This window comes from Piliocolobus tephrosceles, chromosome 5 (assembly GCF_002776525.5).
Source record: "Piliocolobus tephrosceles isolate RC106 chromosome 5, ASM277652v3, whole genome shotgun sequence".
Taxonomy (NCBI): domain Eukaryota; kingdom Metazoa; phylum Chordata; class Mammalia; order Primates; family Cercopithecidae; genus Piliocolobus; species Piliocolobus tephrosceles.
Genome location: NC_045438.1, coordinates 122,122,420 through 122,141,294, shown reverse-complemented (window position 1 = coordinate 122,141,294; position 18,875 = coordinate 122,122,420). Strand labels below are relative to the sequence as shown.

At 39.9% G+C, this 18,875-nt stretch overlaps 1 protein-coding gene across 1 annotated transcript; it reads left to right on the top strand.

The window, feature by feature from the left end:
- Positions 1-5,759: 5,759 nt before the first annotated feature.
- Positions 5,760-18,260, top strand: ANKRD66 (ankyrin repeat domain 66). The gene is given in 6 exon segments (XM_023213074.1): positions 5,760-5,828; positions 8,724-8,784; positions 8,787-8,806; positions 10,750-10,924; positions 12,535-12,763; positions 17,473-18,260. Coding segments are annotated over 6 exon segments (753 nt in total). The 3' UTR covers positions 17,672-18,260.
- The last annotated feature ends 615 nt before the right edge of the window (positions 18,261-18,875 follow it).

Sequence of the window (18,875 nt, the reverse complement as noted above, 5' to 3'; positions counted from 1 at the left end):
CTGTTTGGGATTATTGGGCCTTGGTGCATGCCATACTAATACCTCCTTAAGTTTCCTCTCCCACAGGGCCTTCGTTATCTGATCAGCCTCTCCCTTCAACTACTCCTCCCCTACCTAAAGATACCAAAAATTCAATGTCTAACTCCAGTGACTTTGACTTAATGTTACCCCCTGATGATCTTACTTTCTTTCATGAAGAGCCAGTACTTGAAGCTCCCAAGGCCAGGACTCACACAGCCCAGGACCATATGGACCACAGATATGCTAATTCTTCCCTCTTCAAACCTTTGCAGCATTTGCCTCCGGGTGTCACCTAATGGCTCCAGGACCAAACTACAATTTACCTGTAATTCTACAGGTCCTTCCTGTCCACTTCAGCCCCTCACTTTCCTGTCATCTCGGTTCCTCAACTGGTCACTTTGCCATCCACTCAACCTGCTTCTCTGTACCCTTCTTCACACATAAATGCCTGTAATCACCAGTATACTTCTGCTTCTTCTACTCCTTCAGTTCCCCCTTTCTCACACTCTCATTCCAGTCTGCGTCGATATGCGCTGCTCAATTTTACTTTTTAAAAATAATTTAAGGATGCTCGTACTCTGTATCGCCCTACTTCTCCTTATGTTAAAATGATATTACAAACTTTTTGTACTGAGGTCATTTTGCTTTCTTTAGACAGGGACTTTTTGGCAAAAAGCTGTTCCATCTCAGCCTGATGGGCAGAGGCCTGTCTGCAAGCTCAACTAAATCGAACTAATGGCATTCTAATTACTCAGGCTCAGCTCACAGATTCTGATAGTTTCTCTAATACTTATGCCCAATTAGGCTTTGATACTCTTATCACAAAACAAGTAACAAAGGTGTGTATGAGAGCTTGGGATAAATTATGTGCCCCAGGTCAAGCTCCTGTTTCTTTTACTACTGTTAAACAAGCTCAATTGCTTTTACTACCTAATATCGTTTTAAACAAAGGAGATAAGACACACGGCCCTGGGATGGTGGCCCTGGGATGGGCTCCAGCAGTGAAAAGGCCACTTCTTGGATTAATGTAATTTCTAAACAATGGCCCACCTACACCGTACACATTAAAGGAAAAAAGTTTTCAGGGCCTAGTAGATACTGAGGCTAAAATTAATATTCCACATAACTCTTATAGTGCTCTCAGTCAGCATATGATGGAAAACATGGGGTTTGTTCCTGGACTCGGTCTTGGTCCAAAACATGAAGGGATTACTAAACCAACCCCTCCCAGTTATTATAAAAGAAAACAGGATTGTTTTAGTGACGGCCACTGCCACGCCTCCTGATCCTATCCCTTTACAATGAAAATCTGACACACCCATTTGGATTCAGCAGTGGCTGCTTTCTAAAATAAATAAATAAATAAGATAAAATAAATAAATAAAACTGTAGGCTTTAACTCAACTGGTTACTGAACAGTTACAACTTGGAAATGTGGAACCCTCTCTTTCCCCCTGGAATTCTCCAGTGTTTCTAGTAAAAAAGAAATCAGGCAAGTGGCAGATGGTAACCAATTTAAGGGCCATTAACACTGTAATTAAACCTATGGAAGCCGTCCAACCCGGCATGCCTACCCCTGCTTTAATACCTAAAAATTGGCCCCTCATAGTTATTGATCTTAAAGATTGTCTTTTTTTCATATTGCTTTACATAAATTGGATTGTTAAAAATTTGCTTTTACTGTTGTATTAACTCCCATTTTGACTTCAGGAAAAGTGTAATGTTGGTTCGAGCTCGAGAAGGAATCTGGATTCCAGTAATCTTGCCCAGACCTTGGAAATCCTCCCACTCAATACATTTAATTAATGAAGTGTTACAGCGAATTCTAAAAAGATCTAAGAGATTTGTTTTCACTTTAATCACTGTGATCATGGGCTTAATTACAGTCACTGCACTGGCCACCACTGCTGGAATGACATTACATCAATCTATTCAAACGGCTCATTTTGTTAATGATCGGCAAACTAATTCCACCCAAATGTGGAATTCTCAACAAGGCATTGATCAAAAATTGGTTAATCAAATTAACGATTTAAGACAGTCTGTTATTTGGCTTGGAGATTGGGTAGTGAGTCTCGAACATCGCATGCAAATGCAGTGCGACTGGAATACCTCTGATTTCTGTATCACCCTGTATTCCTATAACAAGAGTGATCATTCATGGGAAATGGTCAAAGGACACCTTCTGGGTAGGGAAGATAATTTATCATTGGACATAACCAAATTAAAGAAATATATTTTTGAAGCCTCTCAAGCTCACTTATCCATTGTGCCTGGAGCTGAGGTATTAGATCAGGTGGCAGAAAATATTTATGGATTAAACCTCACTACTTGGATTAAGTCCACTGGGGACTCCACTGTAGTAAATTTTGGAATTATGTTTCTCTGTTTAATCATCTTGTTTTTAGTGTGCCAGACCAGTCAAAGAATCCAGTTTAAAAATCAAGAGAATGAACAAGCCTTCATTGCTATGGCACATTTATATAAAAAGAAAGGGAGAGATGTTGTGGAAAGTCAGGGACCCCAAACGGAGAGACTGGCTGAAGCCATGGCAGAAGAACATAAATTGCGAAGATTTCATGGACATTTATTAGTTCCCTAAATTAATACTTTTATAATTTCTTACACCTGTCTTTACTGCAATCTCTGAACATAAATTGTGAAGACTTCATGGACACTTATCACTTCCCCAATCAATACCCTTGTGATTTCCTATGCCTGCCTTTACTTTAATCTCTTAATCCCGTCATCTTCGTAAACTGAGGAGTATGTATGTCACCTCATGACCATGTGATGATTGCATTAACTGCACAAATTGTTTGTAGAGCATGTGTGTTTGAACAATATGAAATCTGGGCACCTTGAAAAAAGAACAGGATAACAGCATTGTTCAGGGAACAAGGGAGATAATCTTAAACTCTGACTGCCAGTGAGCCAGACAGAACAGAGCCATATTTCTCTTCTTTCAAAAGCAAATAGGAGAAATATCACGGAATTCCTTTTTTTCAGCAAGGAACATCCCTGAGAAAGAGAATGCACCCCTGAGGGTAGGCCTAGGAATGGCCCCCTTGGAGGTGGCCGTCTTTTATGATAAAAGCCGAAGGGGTGAAATAAGCCCTGGTCTCCTGTAATGCTCCCAGGCTGATTAGGACAAGGAAATTCCCACCTAATAAATTTTGGTCAGACCGGTTGTCTGCTCTCAAACCCTGCCTCCTGATAAGATGTTATCAATGACAATGCGTGCCCAAAATTTCATTAGCAATTTTAATTTTGCCCCATCCTGTGGTCCTGTGATCTCACCCTGCCTCCATTTGCTTTGTGATATTTTATTACCTTGTGAAGTATGTGATCTCTGTGACCCACACCCTATTCGTGCATTCTCTCCCCTTTTGAAAATCGCTAATAAAAACTTGCTGGTTTTATGGCTTAGGGAGCATCATGGAACCTGTCAACATGTGATGTCTCCCCTGGACTCCCAGCTTTAAAATTTCTCTCTTTTGTACTCTTTCCCTTTATTTCTCAAACCAGTCAATGCTTAGGGAAATAGAGAAGAACCCACGTTAACTATCCGGGGCAGGTTCCCCTGATATAAACCGGAACTGTTACAAATCTTAGAAAGGGTGATGAGATACTGAGCTCTTTGAGGGTGGGGGAGGGGTCTCATATGCATCTTTCTGGTTGTGATAGACACACATTAAACTCTACTCCCTTTTAAGTGGTTGACAGCTACTCCTTCTAACCACACTCTTCTCTTCTTGGCTTCTGTAAGACTCAATTCTCCTGGTTTTCCTCCTACCTCTCAGTGCTGCTTCTTAATACCCTTTGCGAATTATTCTTTGCTGCCAGATCTAAGGGCTTGAGAGCTTGGGTCTCCTCTCTGCAATTGCTATCCTTAGATTATCTTATATACTCTTATATCTTTAAATGACACCTATATGCTGATAACTCCAGTATTTGTATCTTTAGCCCAAAGTCACAGAATTCTAGATTCCTACTTGATATTTGGGTGTCTCGTAGTATCTCAAACTTAACACATTGAAACAGAACACTTCATTTGTACTGTCCTTCCCTTACCCAAACCTGGCCCTACCCCAGACACCACCTACCACCAATGTCACCACCTTCCATGAGGTTCATCAAGCCAGAAACCCAAGGGTCATCCTTGATGCCCTCTTTCCCCCCAGTACTCATGTCTAATCCGTTGGCAACTCCTGTCAATGTTCCCTCTTAAAAAACTTTTAATTTCACTCTCTTCTTTCATCTCTATGGCCACAGTTCACCAAGTCACCATCCTTTCTTGTCTAGACTTCCACAGTAGACTCCTCAGCAGTCTTCCTGCTTTCCTTCTTGTCTCCTTTTGCTCCATTCTCCACAAAATAGTCAAAGTAGTCTTTTAAGGAAATGAAAGTTACACATTCTTCTTCACTGTTTTAGTGCTTCCAATGTCTACTCTTTGTAGTTGGAATAAAATCCAAACTCCTTACCATGTCCTAGTAGACTGGGAATGATCTCATCTTCTATTTTCCCCACACTCCATAAACCAGCTGCGTCCTCCTCTTCTTCATTCTTCATCTAAGCCAAGCTCCTCTCCTCCCACCACCCAGGTCACCTTCCCTAGCTCTTCAGATGCTTGATTTCTTCTCCTGTGCCAGGTCTCCCCTCAGACCCTCAAATGTCATCCCCAAAGGTTACCCACACTCCTTTCCTGGTGTTGTCTGCTATTGTATGTTTTTTGTTCATGGTACTTGTACAGGTTGTGAGTCTACTTGTGTACATTTATTTGTTTTCTTGTTTATTCTTATCTAGACCATAAGCTCAAGGAAGACAGGAACAATGGGTATCTTGATCTTCACATGGCCCAGTACAGTGGGGCTTGACAGATATAAGGTATTTGCTAAATATATGTGGGAAGAAAGGCAGGGAGAGAAATGGATGGAGAATGAGGGAGGTGGGAAAGAGAGTAAGAGAGAGAGAGTGAGAGAGAGGAACTCCGTTCAGAGAGAGGGAAAAAGAGAAGGAAGGAGAGAGGGAAAAGGCAGGGAAAATGTAGAAAGGGAGGAAGAAGAAATAAGGTCTTTTTGACCAGCATCATCATCAATATGGTAGATTTTCGCTTAGAGCAAGGGGTAAAAACAGGAAGTACAAAGACAGCACCTAGGAATTTTTCATTGGCCTTCCTCCTCCCTTTTTCTTCCTCCTCCTCCTCCTCCTCTTCCTCTTCCTCTTCCTCTTCCTCTTCTTCTTCTTTGTAAAAGCATCTACCCTGTGCCAAGTGTTTTCTAAATTATTTTAGCTAATCATATTTAATAGCACTATACAAAAAAGATGTTAAAATTTCATGTTATTGTTGAGGAAGAAAAAAAAAACCTCTTTAAAGTTAAGGAACTTGCCCAAGACCTGACAACTGGTTCTGAATGTGAGGAGCCCAAACTGTCCCCACTCCCCAACAGGTCTCACATCTCCTGTGGATACATGGTCACTATGCGGCCTACCTCCGTCACAGAGTTATGTGGGCAGAAAATCATTCACAGCTTTTTAAATTTTAATTTTAATTTTTGCATTAAATACTATTTGAAAGATCCTGTTAAGGGCCAGCACATTTGGACTAAAAAAGATGGCTGGAACTGCTGAAGAGTTAGGATGTGAAGCAGACTGGGAATCCCACCCCACCAGACACCTAGGGAAGCTGAAGTTGACTGGCTGGCTTTCATGCAGAAGGAGGAGTCAGTTTCCATGGCATGGGCACAACACTCCGGATAGTTAGGACTGCCTGCAAGCACAGAGCTCCTTGGATTTCACACAAGACAGTAAGTTCCTTTATGTTGCCCTCTCTTATTTACTATAGTTATTAAAAATTACTCACATTTATTAGAACTGATATTTATTGACTACTTTGCACTTGATTTCCTATCTTTCTGGTAGAGACACATCCACCAGAAAGATAGGAAATCAAGTGCATTTAATCAAATTCACAAGGATTGGTTGCTAAAGGAACCAATTGATAAATTTCAGTAGTCAATGCTAAGCTAGTGAATTGCATACATTTTCTGCAAACAAATTGTATTTGTTTTTGTTTTGTAGAAAGCTTCCAATTAATAGTTATTTTTTAAAGCAACTTTATTAAGATACAATTCACATACCATAAAATTGGATTCATTTAAAATGTACAATTCAGTGGTTTTTGGCCTTTTGGCGTTGTGAAAGCATCTAATCTAAGAATATTTCATCACCTCAAAAAGAAATCCTGTACTTATCAGCAGTCACTCCCCACCCCAACCTCCATCCTAGCCCTAGGCTGCCTATAGTATACATGCTAGCTATCTAGATTTGCTTATTCTGAGCATTCCACATACATGGAAGTATGCAATATGTGGTCTTCTGTAACTCGCTTCTTTCACTTAGCATGTTTCAGGGTTCATCCATAAAGTATGTATCAGTACTTTATCCCTTTTTATTGCCAAATAATAATCCTTTATATGGATATTCCACATTTTGTATATCCATCTATCAATGAACCTTTGGGATATTTCCACTTTTGCCTATTATAGATAATGCTTCTATGAACATTCATGTACGAATGTTTATATGGATATCTGTTTTTCTTCTCTTGGGTATATAGCCCATTGGAATACTCAGACTTTCCCATTTCAAAACTTACTACAAACCTACAGTAATTAGGACTGTAGTACTAGCATGAAGATAGATATTTAGAGCAATGGAGTAGAATTGAGAGTCTAGAAAAAAAAACCCTTACATTTATGTTCAATTGTTTTGTGGCAAGTGTGTCATGTATAAAAATTAACTCAAAATGGATCACAGACCTAATAGTAAGACTTAAAACTATAAAACTCTTAGGGGAAAACACAGGAATAAATCTCTGTGAGGGAAAGGACCAACTTCATTCTTTTACCTGTAGATATCCAGTTGTCTCAGCATCATTTATTGAAAAGACTATTGTTTTGTCACTGAATTGTCCTGGTATACTTGTTGGAATCAGGAAGTGTGAGTCCTCTAACTTTGTTCTCTTTCAAGATTGTTTTGGTTCTTCTGGGTCCCTTGCATTTCCATACAATCTTTTAGAATCAGATTTTCCATTTCTCTGGAAGTACATTTTGCTGCCCAATGCTTCCACTTGAATTGCAACTCATCCATGGGAAGTTATGGAATCTTAGCATGAACTCAAATGTGGGACATATGAGGTTGGTTGAAATGTAAACCTGCTTGAAGGCTTCTATGAAAGGCAAGCGAAAAGACTTCTAGATACTGATTTAAAAATTGGTTTTGTTTTAGTGGCACCTTCAGATTAGAAACGCTCTAGTGTTTTTGTTTATGATTTTATCATTGATCAAACACTCCAGTGTAAGGGATTTTATTAAAATGAATTTTAAAAGTAAAACGCAGTCTGTGCCATCTTCTCTCTCACCTAACATAGTATGTACAGAGCATCTATTTCACAAAACATGCCCAATCCTTGTCCTGCACACCCAAAAATTCTGATACCTTTTGGACTGAGGCCCAGGCATCTGTGTTTTTAAAAACCCACTGCTGATTCTCATGTAACCCCTCAGTTAAGAACAGCTGCCACATCCTTACTCCCTTCTCAGCTCTCCAATCTTGCTTCCTGCCAGTCTATACCTCACTTTTTAGCCACAGAGATATTGCTACTCAGAGTGTGGCAAGTGAGCTAGTAGCACTGTGAGAACTTGTTACACATATGGAATCTCAGGCCAGGTTCCAGACCTACTAAATTAGAATCTGCATTTTAATGAGATCTCTAATGATTTGTGTACATCAGAGGTTGCCACACTATGGTCTACAGACCAAATCTGGCTCACCCCATTTTTGTAGGCCCGTGGTCACCATGTAAGGTGCTGAACCTCCATGGGATAGCACAGTGAGACTCCCAGAGCAAGCCCAGGCAATGCCCTCTGCCCCTGCTGCCCCGTCAGCAGCCCACAGCTGTGCCTGGCCACTGCCTGGGCCCTGCTGGTCACCACCTACACAATGGGGACTCTCCTGATGGCAACTGCTGGGACTGAGCAGTGGAATTTCAGCATGGGAGTTGGTGGCTCCATGAGCCACCTTGTCTCCTGCCAACCAACTGAAGACGATCCCTCTAGGACGAGAGAACGCTCACTGGGATCTGAGCATCACTAGGGCAGACTGAAACTGACCATCTCACCGACCAGGCCCTTCCCCCTCAAGCCTGTCCTCTTTCCACTAAGAATATCTCCAGCTGAGGAGATACCCTCCAGGGTACAAAGAAGGTAAAAAGATCCACCCCAGGAAAGTAGGGCAGGGTGGAGCAGGAGTTTTCTCTTTCATGTGTATAATAGACTCTTGGCATATATATTTTTCTCTTTTTTTTCCCCTCTTTTTTTTTTTTCCTCTTGGCATAATAATATTTACTATCTGGTTCTTTACAGAAAAAGTTTATTGACTCTTGGTTTACACATTAGGAACCACTTGCTCTTTGCAGTGTGTGACTCCGGCCACAGACATGGGTGTCCTTCAGCAGGGGATCCTCCACCTCCATCAGTTGCAAATATGTCTCTGACCCATCCCTTCAGGACCCAGCTTAGGCCACTTTTAGAGAAAGCTCCTTTTACTTCCCAGTCTTTGTGAATGGCTCTTTCTCTCTGTCCCCTGGGCATTTAGGGTATTGCATTTTAATTTCGTTTATTTTCTTTCTCTCCCTCCAGGGCTGTTCACATATTTCAGTGCACTCACCTGGAGGGCTTACCACAGCAAAGATGGCCAGCCCCGGCCCAGAGTTTCAGATTCAGTAGGTCTGGGGCTGAGCATAATATTTTGTGTTTCTAACAAGTTCTCAGGGGCTGCTGCTGCTGGTCACAGTTGGTGAGGTTGACACCAGCTCCTTCTTGTGATCCCAACTTAAATCTTGAGATCAGAGACATTCCCAATGGCCCCATCTCAAATGGTACTCTCTCCACTTTTGTTTTCTATCTCACCTCCTTGTTTACACCAGCAGCTCTCAACCTTTTTGTTCTCAGAGCTTCTTTATACTCTTAAAAATTATTGAGAGCCCCAGAGAGCTTTTGTTTATGTGGGTTATAGCTGTCAATTTATTCTATCGGAAATTAAAACTGAGAAAACTTTTAAATATTGATTAGTTCATTTAAAAGACTGTAATAAACTTGTTATACTATAATATAAATGACATTTTATGAAAATAAATGTATTTTCCAAAACGAAAGAAATGTGACTAGTCACATAGGTTTACTCTCTCCTGCCCAATCTCTTTAATATCTGACTTAAGAGAAGACAGCTGGATTCTTGTATCTGCTTCTACATTCAGTTTGTTGTTTTGGTTAAAGTATATAAAGACAATGTGGTCATACACACACACACACGTATATACAATATATATACACATATATACATATATGTATATGATATATATAACATATACATATGCACATGTATATAATATATAATTATATATTGTATACACATACATATATACACATGTATATTATATACACATATATGTGTGTACATATAATGTATACATGTATATATTATATATATAAAGTTGGAAAAGGGAGGAATATATTCAGATAATTGTGGATATTGTTTGATACTACAACAAAATTGTATAAGTTGTAGTGTCTTAAAGGTTGGTTGCAATGTGCAATCTGAAATGGTATCAATGCACTTTCTATACTGTTTTATTAAAATCCATTGGTCTACCAAATGGATCTCTTTATCCATGCATGATTTTGTAACATCCTTTCTTTGTCATGGAAAATATTCGTCTTTAGGGTGACAAATATTTTCTAAACGTTCACACATTTCATTGTACGATATTCTAAAACTACATTTATTAAGTCATGTAATCAAAGATAAAGATTTAATAAAAATAATTCTTATCGTTTCATTTAGGATGTTCCTATGTAACTGGCTTTTTAAAATTGACTCTGAGTGTGTGGTGAATGGCATGCTTCCAGGCCCAGTTTGGTGTCATTGCCTTGCTTCATGCTAAGGCACCAGCACTTTTCTACACTATTGCTTTTGAGCCATCCGAACAATTGTCAACACAGTGAAACAAGGCCAGTAACATTTTAATATAATGAAAACAGCTTTGACTTCACTGATCCCCTGAAAGAGCTCCAGGGATTTCTGAGGGTCTACAGACCATAGTTTGAGAACTGCTGGTTTATGGCATAACATTAATAACAATTTTTAGGTATTTATTTGTGTGATTGCGTGTCCATCTCAACTGGTGTAACAATGTTAATACTGTTTAATTTTCATGGAGTACCTGCTCTGTATCCAATATAATTTTTTTTGCAAATTGACATTTATCCTTACAACAACCCTGGCAGATTATATCCATTCTACAGATAAGAAAGATAAGGCACAGAATTACACAACTAACATAAGGAAACACGACTAGAACTCTGAAGTAGGAGTAGGAAATAGCACTAGAGGATGTTTTGAGGCCAGGTAGCAGTGTGTCAGCCCATGAGTTTAGACATAATTCTGTGTGCAGTGGGAGCCATCAATACTTTTAGGGTAGGGGACAGGCAGGCACTAACCACAGGAGCTAAGGTCTAAGTACACACTCATGCCACACACATGAGGCAAACTTAGAGGCAAACGCATGTGGCAGGAAAGGAAATAAATGATACGGAAGTCTATGGGATTACTGGCTAAGAATAAAGGGTTACATAGAATTTTCTAAGTGGCATGTCTCTCCCACAGTTGTTTTCTGTCATGGAATTGGCCAAAATGTCAGACATGACAAAGCTTCACCAAGCTGTTGCTGCAGGAGACTACAGCTTAGTGAAGAAGATTTTAAAGAAAGGTCTCTGTGACCCAAACTACAAAGATGTAGACTGGAATGACCGGACCCCACTTCACTGGGCTGCAATCAAAGGTGAGTGGGCAATGGTAGATCTGCCCTTTTGAGCCCACCATTCATGAGGCTATCAATCAATAGGCTATGTGGGGGAGTGGAACAAACATTTCTTTAGAGCGAGATGGAAACTTCATTGCATTTTTTTTTTCTTTTTTTTTTTGAGACAGAGTCTCGCTCTGTCATCCAGGCTGGAGTGCAGTGGCACAATCTCAGCTCACTAAAACCTCCATCTCCTGGGTTCAAGCGATTCTCCTGCCTCAGCCTCCTGAGTAGCTGGGATTACAGATGCGCGCCACCATGAAGAGTGAATTTTTGTATTTTTAATGGAGAAGGTGTTTCTCCACGTTGGCCAGGCTGGTCTTGAACTCCTGACCTCCAGTGATCCTCCTGCCTCAGTCTCCCAAAGTGCTGGGATTACAGGCGTGAGCCACCACGCCCAGCCCCAGATGGAACATTTTAATCCTGACATCACCGCTTACTAGTTGTAGTACCTTAAGCTAGTTATTTAATGTCTCTGGGCCTGTTTGTTCACCTAAATAATATGTGCAGGAATGCCACTTTGGAGCCCTGTGATGAGAATTCAGTAAAATAACGAGTGTACAGTGCCTATCGTATAGTCTGCTCTCAATTAATATTAGTCCTTTGCCCTCTCAACCTTTAACAGGAATAGAGCATCACAAAGAAGGATAGGGACTTTGTTTCATTCATCATTGAATCCCCCACGCCTTACATAGCTCAGTTCCAGAACTGGAGGAAGATAGTGGCAAAAACTCCGGCAATGGGCTTCTCAAAGGCTTTGGCAATAGAAAGCCATTAAAGAATGTTAAGTAAGAAAGTGTTATGGTCAACTTTCCTTTTTAAACTTTTATTGTGATTCCTGTGTGGAGAATGGGTTGACAAGAAGCAAGACTGGCTGCTGAGAAATTAGTTGGGATATTTTTGCAAAAATCTAAGTGCAAAGTAATGGTAGCTATACCAAAGCATCTTTTAGTGAACATTTGCTATGTGCTAGGTACTGTACTGTGTACTTCATGTCTGTGATTTCGCCTGCACTCTACAAGAATTCAGTGATATGAGGGGTAATATCATTAATTTGCAAATTAGGAAACTGGCCTCAGATATTTGTTTCTTATCTGAGGTGCCACTTGTTAGCAAGTGGGATTGGCAGGATATGAAATCACATCTATCAACTAGAAAGCCTGTGCTCTTAACCTGTGCTAGCTATCATGTAAATAGGACTTAAAATATTTGGTTTTGGTTCAATGTTGAGACTGTCAAAAACAGAGTGGGCCTTACCAATAGACAGGTATAGTGTGGCTTGGGAGAGAAAGCAAGATTCCTGGGGAGGGCCTGTGGCAATGCACAGGATAGGGGAGTGTCCTGGAAGGAGGACAGGGAAGGCTTGCAGGGCTCAGGCCCTGGGTGAGAACTAGGTTCAAGGGGTAAGGTAGGGCACTGAGTTCCTGGTAAGAAGAGGGAAAAGGGAGGAGGGGATGATGATAAGAAACTGGAGGCTCCTCAAAGGCAAAGTTTCCCTTTCCATTGTGTTACCTAGGCTGGCCCTGGCCTCAGGCCACTCGGGACATCTTTATCCTAACCTCATCCTGTTTCTTCTTGGTACCTCTAAGGGAAAATGGAGGTGTTTCGGCTCCTGATAGAATACGGAGCCAGGCCCTGCCTGGTTACTAGTGTGGGCTGGACCCCAGCTCATTTTGCAGCAGAATCAGGCCATCTGAATGTACTCAGAACTCTCCATGCATTGCACGCTGCCATCGATGCCCCCGACTTCTTTGGAGACACACCAAAGAGGATTGCACAGATCTATGGGCAGAAAGCCTGTGTGGCATTTCTGGAAAAGTAAGTTTATTTTTTTTCCACCTGTAGAAGGAGCAGAGGAACAGGAATCTGTGATGAAGATCTTGTCTGATTCTGTGGTCTCAGGTCAATGAAAATGAAATGAGGAAATCCAGCCAATGGACGATTATTTTATTGATTTTTTAGTTGAGTTATTTTTATTAACGTTTCACTTAAAAGACTAGTTTGGGGGTCAAAACTATATTAACATGTTGTTTTAGATTATGGAAAAATTTTCTCAGATAAGAAAATTGGGATACCAAGTTTGAAGATGGGACATGGTGCAAGAATCACATGACCTTCAGCTTTCTGAAAGGCATCCAGACTGGCTGTGTGACCTTGTGCAAGTCAAGGCAGCTTCCCAACTCTCAGTTGTCTCATATTTAAAGTGAGGCAGGTGAATTAGACTTCAATTTTTCAGTACCCTCCTAACTTTTAAAACCCTACGTTCATCTGTGAATGCCCTACTTATATGCACACCAAAGAACTTATCTAGCACCTGTTTTTTTCACTCAGCCAAGCATTCAAACATAATTAAGCACCAATAATTTGCATAACAGTTATAGCTCTGAGAGGGACTGAACAAAATTTGGAAACTTAGAATTTGATTGTTTCGGCAAGCAATTCATACAAAAGAAAGTAGAGTATCAGAGTGAGGGCATCATTGCTTGGAAACCAAATGATATAGACAGCAATGCCATCTACAGGGGCAGTTCATGATGGGGTGCCCTTCGAAGAACCTGAAAATGCAGTTATCTTCAGAGAGTTGAACAAGTGAAAATTTTGCCTATGGTGAGGTTAGTTATCCATAGAAGTAACCCAAGAGACATTCTCTTAAAGGTAATGTCTTACATTAAAAATATCCAATATCACAGTTGAGATGATTTGGGGAGTAAAGAGGCAGAAACTTGAGTCCTGACTCATGGATTCACTTTTCCCCAACTTCATCCATCATCCCCTACATTCAATGATCTCCATCCTCTGTGGACCTCAGCATCAGCAGACATTGTTCTCTGAACTTTTTAAAATCCTAACATAGCACAATGTGACCATAGCTCTCTTCACTTTATCAGTTCCTGCATTATCACCAGGTCTTTAATTCATCAACATCTCTTATCATTCAACTTCTCCTTTTTCTCCTAATCTATCACCTTCCTGAAGGTCTCACTAAATTTCCTCTACCATATGAGTACCATAATACATTTCATTGTTCTACTCTCTTCCCGCTATTCCTGCTATTAATTCTCAACCCAGCACATAACCCAGAATTCCCAACCTTAGATGAATCTCTGTCTTCTCCACGTTTATGCTTGCTCAGCTAGAGAAAATCCCACATGTCAATATATGGGTATCACCAGCAGTTTGAATATTTCCACTTTTAGCTGAGCCCTCAGAGCAGCTTGGCTATCTCTTCCTGTCCTACTCCCTCATTGGCTATTCTAAAGCAACATCACACCTCAGCCTGGATTTCAGAGGTATGCCTTCTACTTTAGAAAAATTATTGAAGCCATGAGTTACAAATTTTTCAACTCTCATACCGCAGATTTTATGTATATTGACATCAGCTCCTTCTTGCCATCCTGTCCCTCCTTTGTAAAGTGTTATCCCTCCATATAGACTCTTGATCCAATCCTTTATGTCTTCTAGAAGGCCATTCATTATTCGTGTATTCTTTGTTACATCTTTACTCTTTCTCTTGTATTTTTAGTGTTTTTTCCTTTCCCTTGACTTCTTTCTGGACTGTGAACATGTTCAAATAGGTATTATCAAACAAACAAAAAGTTAGAGGCCCTTCTGAATTCCTCTGTGTCTTTCTTCTTCCCTACACTTCTAAGCAACTTGAAAGCTAATCTACTTTTTTAATCCAAAAGGAAAAACACTTATCCTCTCAGAGTGTCTAACATGTTTTATAGTAATAATTTGTGTAAAAAATAGAATCTTTGAATAGTTTCTGTATTTTTATTGTGATGAAAAACTCATAACATAAAATGTACCATATTAACTGTTTCTAAAGTATACAGTTCATCAGTGTTATGTACATTTACATTGTTGTGAAACAGATCTCCAGAACTTTTTCATCTTGTAAAACTGAAACTCCATACCCATGAACAACTACCCTCTCTTTCTTCTCCCCAGTGGAATAGAATTTTGACTATATAAATCAAGAAACACCTGAATTCTTTAGTAGTTTGTGTTTGCAAGATCTAAGATCACGGTAAACATTAGGTTGTAAAATCTTGGGGAGAGACAAATGTCCTTCCTCTGACTTGTTAGCAATCAAATTGAGTAGGTTTTAAATGTCTATTAATTGGAAGGGTTTGTTATTTCATTTTCAGCCAGAGGAAAGAGGTGCATTTTAAACATCAAAATTAGATCAGCTTTGAGTTTGTACTAAATTGGGAACGTAATAGATTTTCATAAATTATGTGTGCCTTTTTGGAAATGTCAACTGTCTTTATATCTGCCTGTAAAAGTTTCAAAATATGTTTTTCTCTCAAAAAGGCAACATTGTTTCATTTGCTTGAATATTATGATAGGAATGCTTACTGATATTACTTGATAGTCGTATGTAGCCTTGGAACTTTAACATACATATATAATGTGTGTGTGTGTGTATATATATATATATATATATCAGTATTAATCATGATAGTTGTACTTCTTTGAAACATTACATTTAAGGAAACTAATCTATGTAATTGTCTCCACTTCTTCATCCCTCACCCACGCTTCAGACTTCTTCCCCTATCCTCATACTGAATCAACTGTCACTCAAGTCATTAGGGAGCTCCTCACGGCAAATCAATTGCCTCTTCTCAATTCACATCTTACCTCCACTTAATTCGGTATTTAATATTCCTGAAACCCTTCTCCCTTGTTTTATGTGATGCTATTCTCTTTTAGTTTTTCTTCTACTTCTCCTAAAATTCCTTATGACTTTTAAAATGTGCTTTTTCTAAGAATAAATCTCATGATATATTCTTGCATGCCTTTTAAATGCTGACATTCCTCAGGGTCCTGCCCTTGGCTGTCCTCTACTGACTCTCTCTAAGTAATCCCAGCCCCTCCTTAGTGACCAGGAATCAACATGAAATATGACCCCAGTGTAACTGAAATGCAGGAGGGGTGCTTGCCTCCAAGTAGTGGGGAATGCTGTTACCAAGAAAAGTAGGCAGTGTTGAGCCGGCAAAAACAACAAAGTCACATCAGTCACGTCACGTGTGAGTCATTTCTGCTTATCATCAGCTCCCACTAAGAACTTCCCTTCTGACAGTTAGAGGGTTTAGGGAGAAGAATCCTGAATAAGGGGGGGATTAACCTGGATCTTGAAAGCTAGCAGGCTAGTGGAGGAGGGGAAAAACTGTTGATCTGGAGTGAAGGCACCAACTTGGAAATGTGCATAGGTTGTATGTATATGTGAGAAGGCAAGGGATAGTGGAGGGACAGTGCAGGGACAGTGCAGGGATGAGTGGCCTGGCTAAGCAGAGCATTCACACTAGAGAGGAATGGAGGATAAGGTCAGGTGAGGGGGAGGGTGACCACAGTGAGCAGGGCAAGCAGAAGAGTGTGAGCTCATCAGGGGAGTCACAGGCAGAAATAGATGCATTAGCAATTTACTAGTGTAATAGAGGAGTTGGCAGTGGTACTGTGTGGGATTGAAGAATGCTAGACTTCAGGCAAGGGGATCACTTAAGGAATGTCTTATTGATTCACATTAAACCACTCATTTAGCAAATATTTTTGAGTTCTACTATGTGCGTGTCATTGAGTTAGACACTAAAAACGACCTAAAATAAACTGGATACAGTGCTGGACATCAAGAAGTTTAACTGGGAGAGTAAATAACTTGTTTACATAAATAACACTAATACAAGACAGAGAGTGACTAGGCGGAGGAAGGACATGGTGTGCTCTGAAGATTGAAAGGTCACTTCCAGCTTAGGGTGAAGGACTAGCAAGTTTGCTGTCCTTTGAATAAACTGTGCTTTTAATAATGGTTTGCACTTAAGATGCTATTTGCCTTCCCTATACCATTATCTACCCTCTTAAATTCCATTTATCCTCATATTGGTTCAAATTTTCTCTCTGTAAAGTGACTTTTCCAAGTGACTTTAAGCAAGTCACATACTCACCTTTGGCCTCATACAAAACTATATGTGTATATTTCCCATTGTCTATGTGCGTATAATGCTCTATTTATCTAATTGTCTATTTATCCATCCATGTATCCATTTAAAATTATATATTTTTTACATAATCCATACATACATATAATATATATGTGATTGTGAGTGATTCTCGCTTTCTTCCTTATATGTTTCTGTACTTTTAAATTTTATACAAGGAACACACATCAATTTTACAGTTATGAAAAATAAAACTAAAAATAAACAAATGAAAACAGTCTCCCAATAATCTGCAAGCTGCTCTATAAATGTGAGCACTTCAAGAATCAGTAGCATTTTCTTCAAGCTGAATGACTATCTTTGAGTCTGTTAACATCTCACTGGGGTCACACATTTTTTCTCCATGTTCAAGTAGTTTCTGTAGTGTCTGAGACCTTCCCTAAGTGTATGCTTGGAAATGCTCAAACTTGGCCTCCTTCCTTCTCAACTGAATTGCTGTGTGCAGAACCTGTGAATAGAGGCCGATTCCCAGGCTGGGACAGGCCCTCCTGCTCCAAGTTCAGAAGCTCCTTTTTTCTCTCCTAGGGCAGAGCCTGAGTGCCAAGACCACCGCCGTGCTGCCCAGCAGAAGGGGCTGCCTCTGGATGAGTGCGATGAAGACTGGGATGCCAAGAAAAGGGAGCTAGAGCTATCTCTTCCTTCCCTAAATCAAAACATGAATAAAAAGAATAAGAAAAGTCGAGGCCCTACCAGGCCCAGCAATACCAAGGGGAGGAGAGTATGAGAACTCAACCTTACGTTTTCTGGCAGGGAACTTCTCCTGTCAGAATTGAGGCTGTTAGGCGTGGTGGCCTTTCCATGACTTTACTTACAGACCCTTACTCATCTGGCTTCTGCCAAAAGCCCATGGACCTGTCATTAGGTGCTGTCTACATGGGCTGTTGTTTCCTGGCTAGCACCTACTGTGTACAATAATTGCCAGGAGAGGACAAAATCTGCTTGCATTTTGTCATCAGTGTCATCTGTTTGCATGGTCAGCATCTTTTGTCCCCTGCCCCCCAACAATGATAGAATTTCAGGGGACAAGGAAACTCTGGCATGAATTAACTTCATCCCTGATAACAAACGAGAGATAATGTAAAATAATGAACATGTGATTATAGGCCTACTTTTTCAACTGTAAATTTTGGAAAATTAGATCAGATAATTCCAATAAAAACTTGCCTCCAAATTGAGATGCAAAATACACATTAGATTTCAAACACTTAGTACAAAAATATAACATGTCTCATTAGTAATACTTAACATTGATTATACATTAAAATGATAATATTTTGGATATTGCATTGAATAAAATATATCACCAAAATGAATTTTACCTTTTTCCTTTTACTTTTTAGAACATGTGGCTACTAGAATGTTTAAAATTACCCATGTGTTTTTTATTTTATTTCTATCGGACAGCATTGCTATAGAACCCAAACAGCATGTTAAGCCTCTCCTAGGAGACTAGTCTGGTGTATTTTACTTTCCCTGGCTGCTCTGCATTTTAGATATACTAATTTATCTGCTTAAATCAATTTATTTAGCTATCAAGTACCTTTATTACACATTCCTTAATTAATGTTTGTGTTAATACAGGCCATGCTTAGTCTGAATTTTCTGGAATGAAAAAAAATGCTTGAATATCTCATAGAAAAGCAGTATAGCTATAGAGGATACCTTTCCTCATGTTGATCTACCTTTGAGCATCAATCCCTTTCTCTATGCTCTGCAATGCAGAGTAGTGCCTGCTTTGGACCAGTACAAACATTGGAAGACAACTGACTCGAGCTGGACTAAGTTTCTTCTCCTGGGTACTTGAAAAGAAATCCTCATGAGAGGCTGGACCAGTAGCAGATGACTTCAGAAGGATGGAGTGGTTAATTCTACACTAGGGCTGAGGAAGGATACAGAGATGCTCTACAAAAAGGACAAGAAGACAGAGG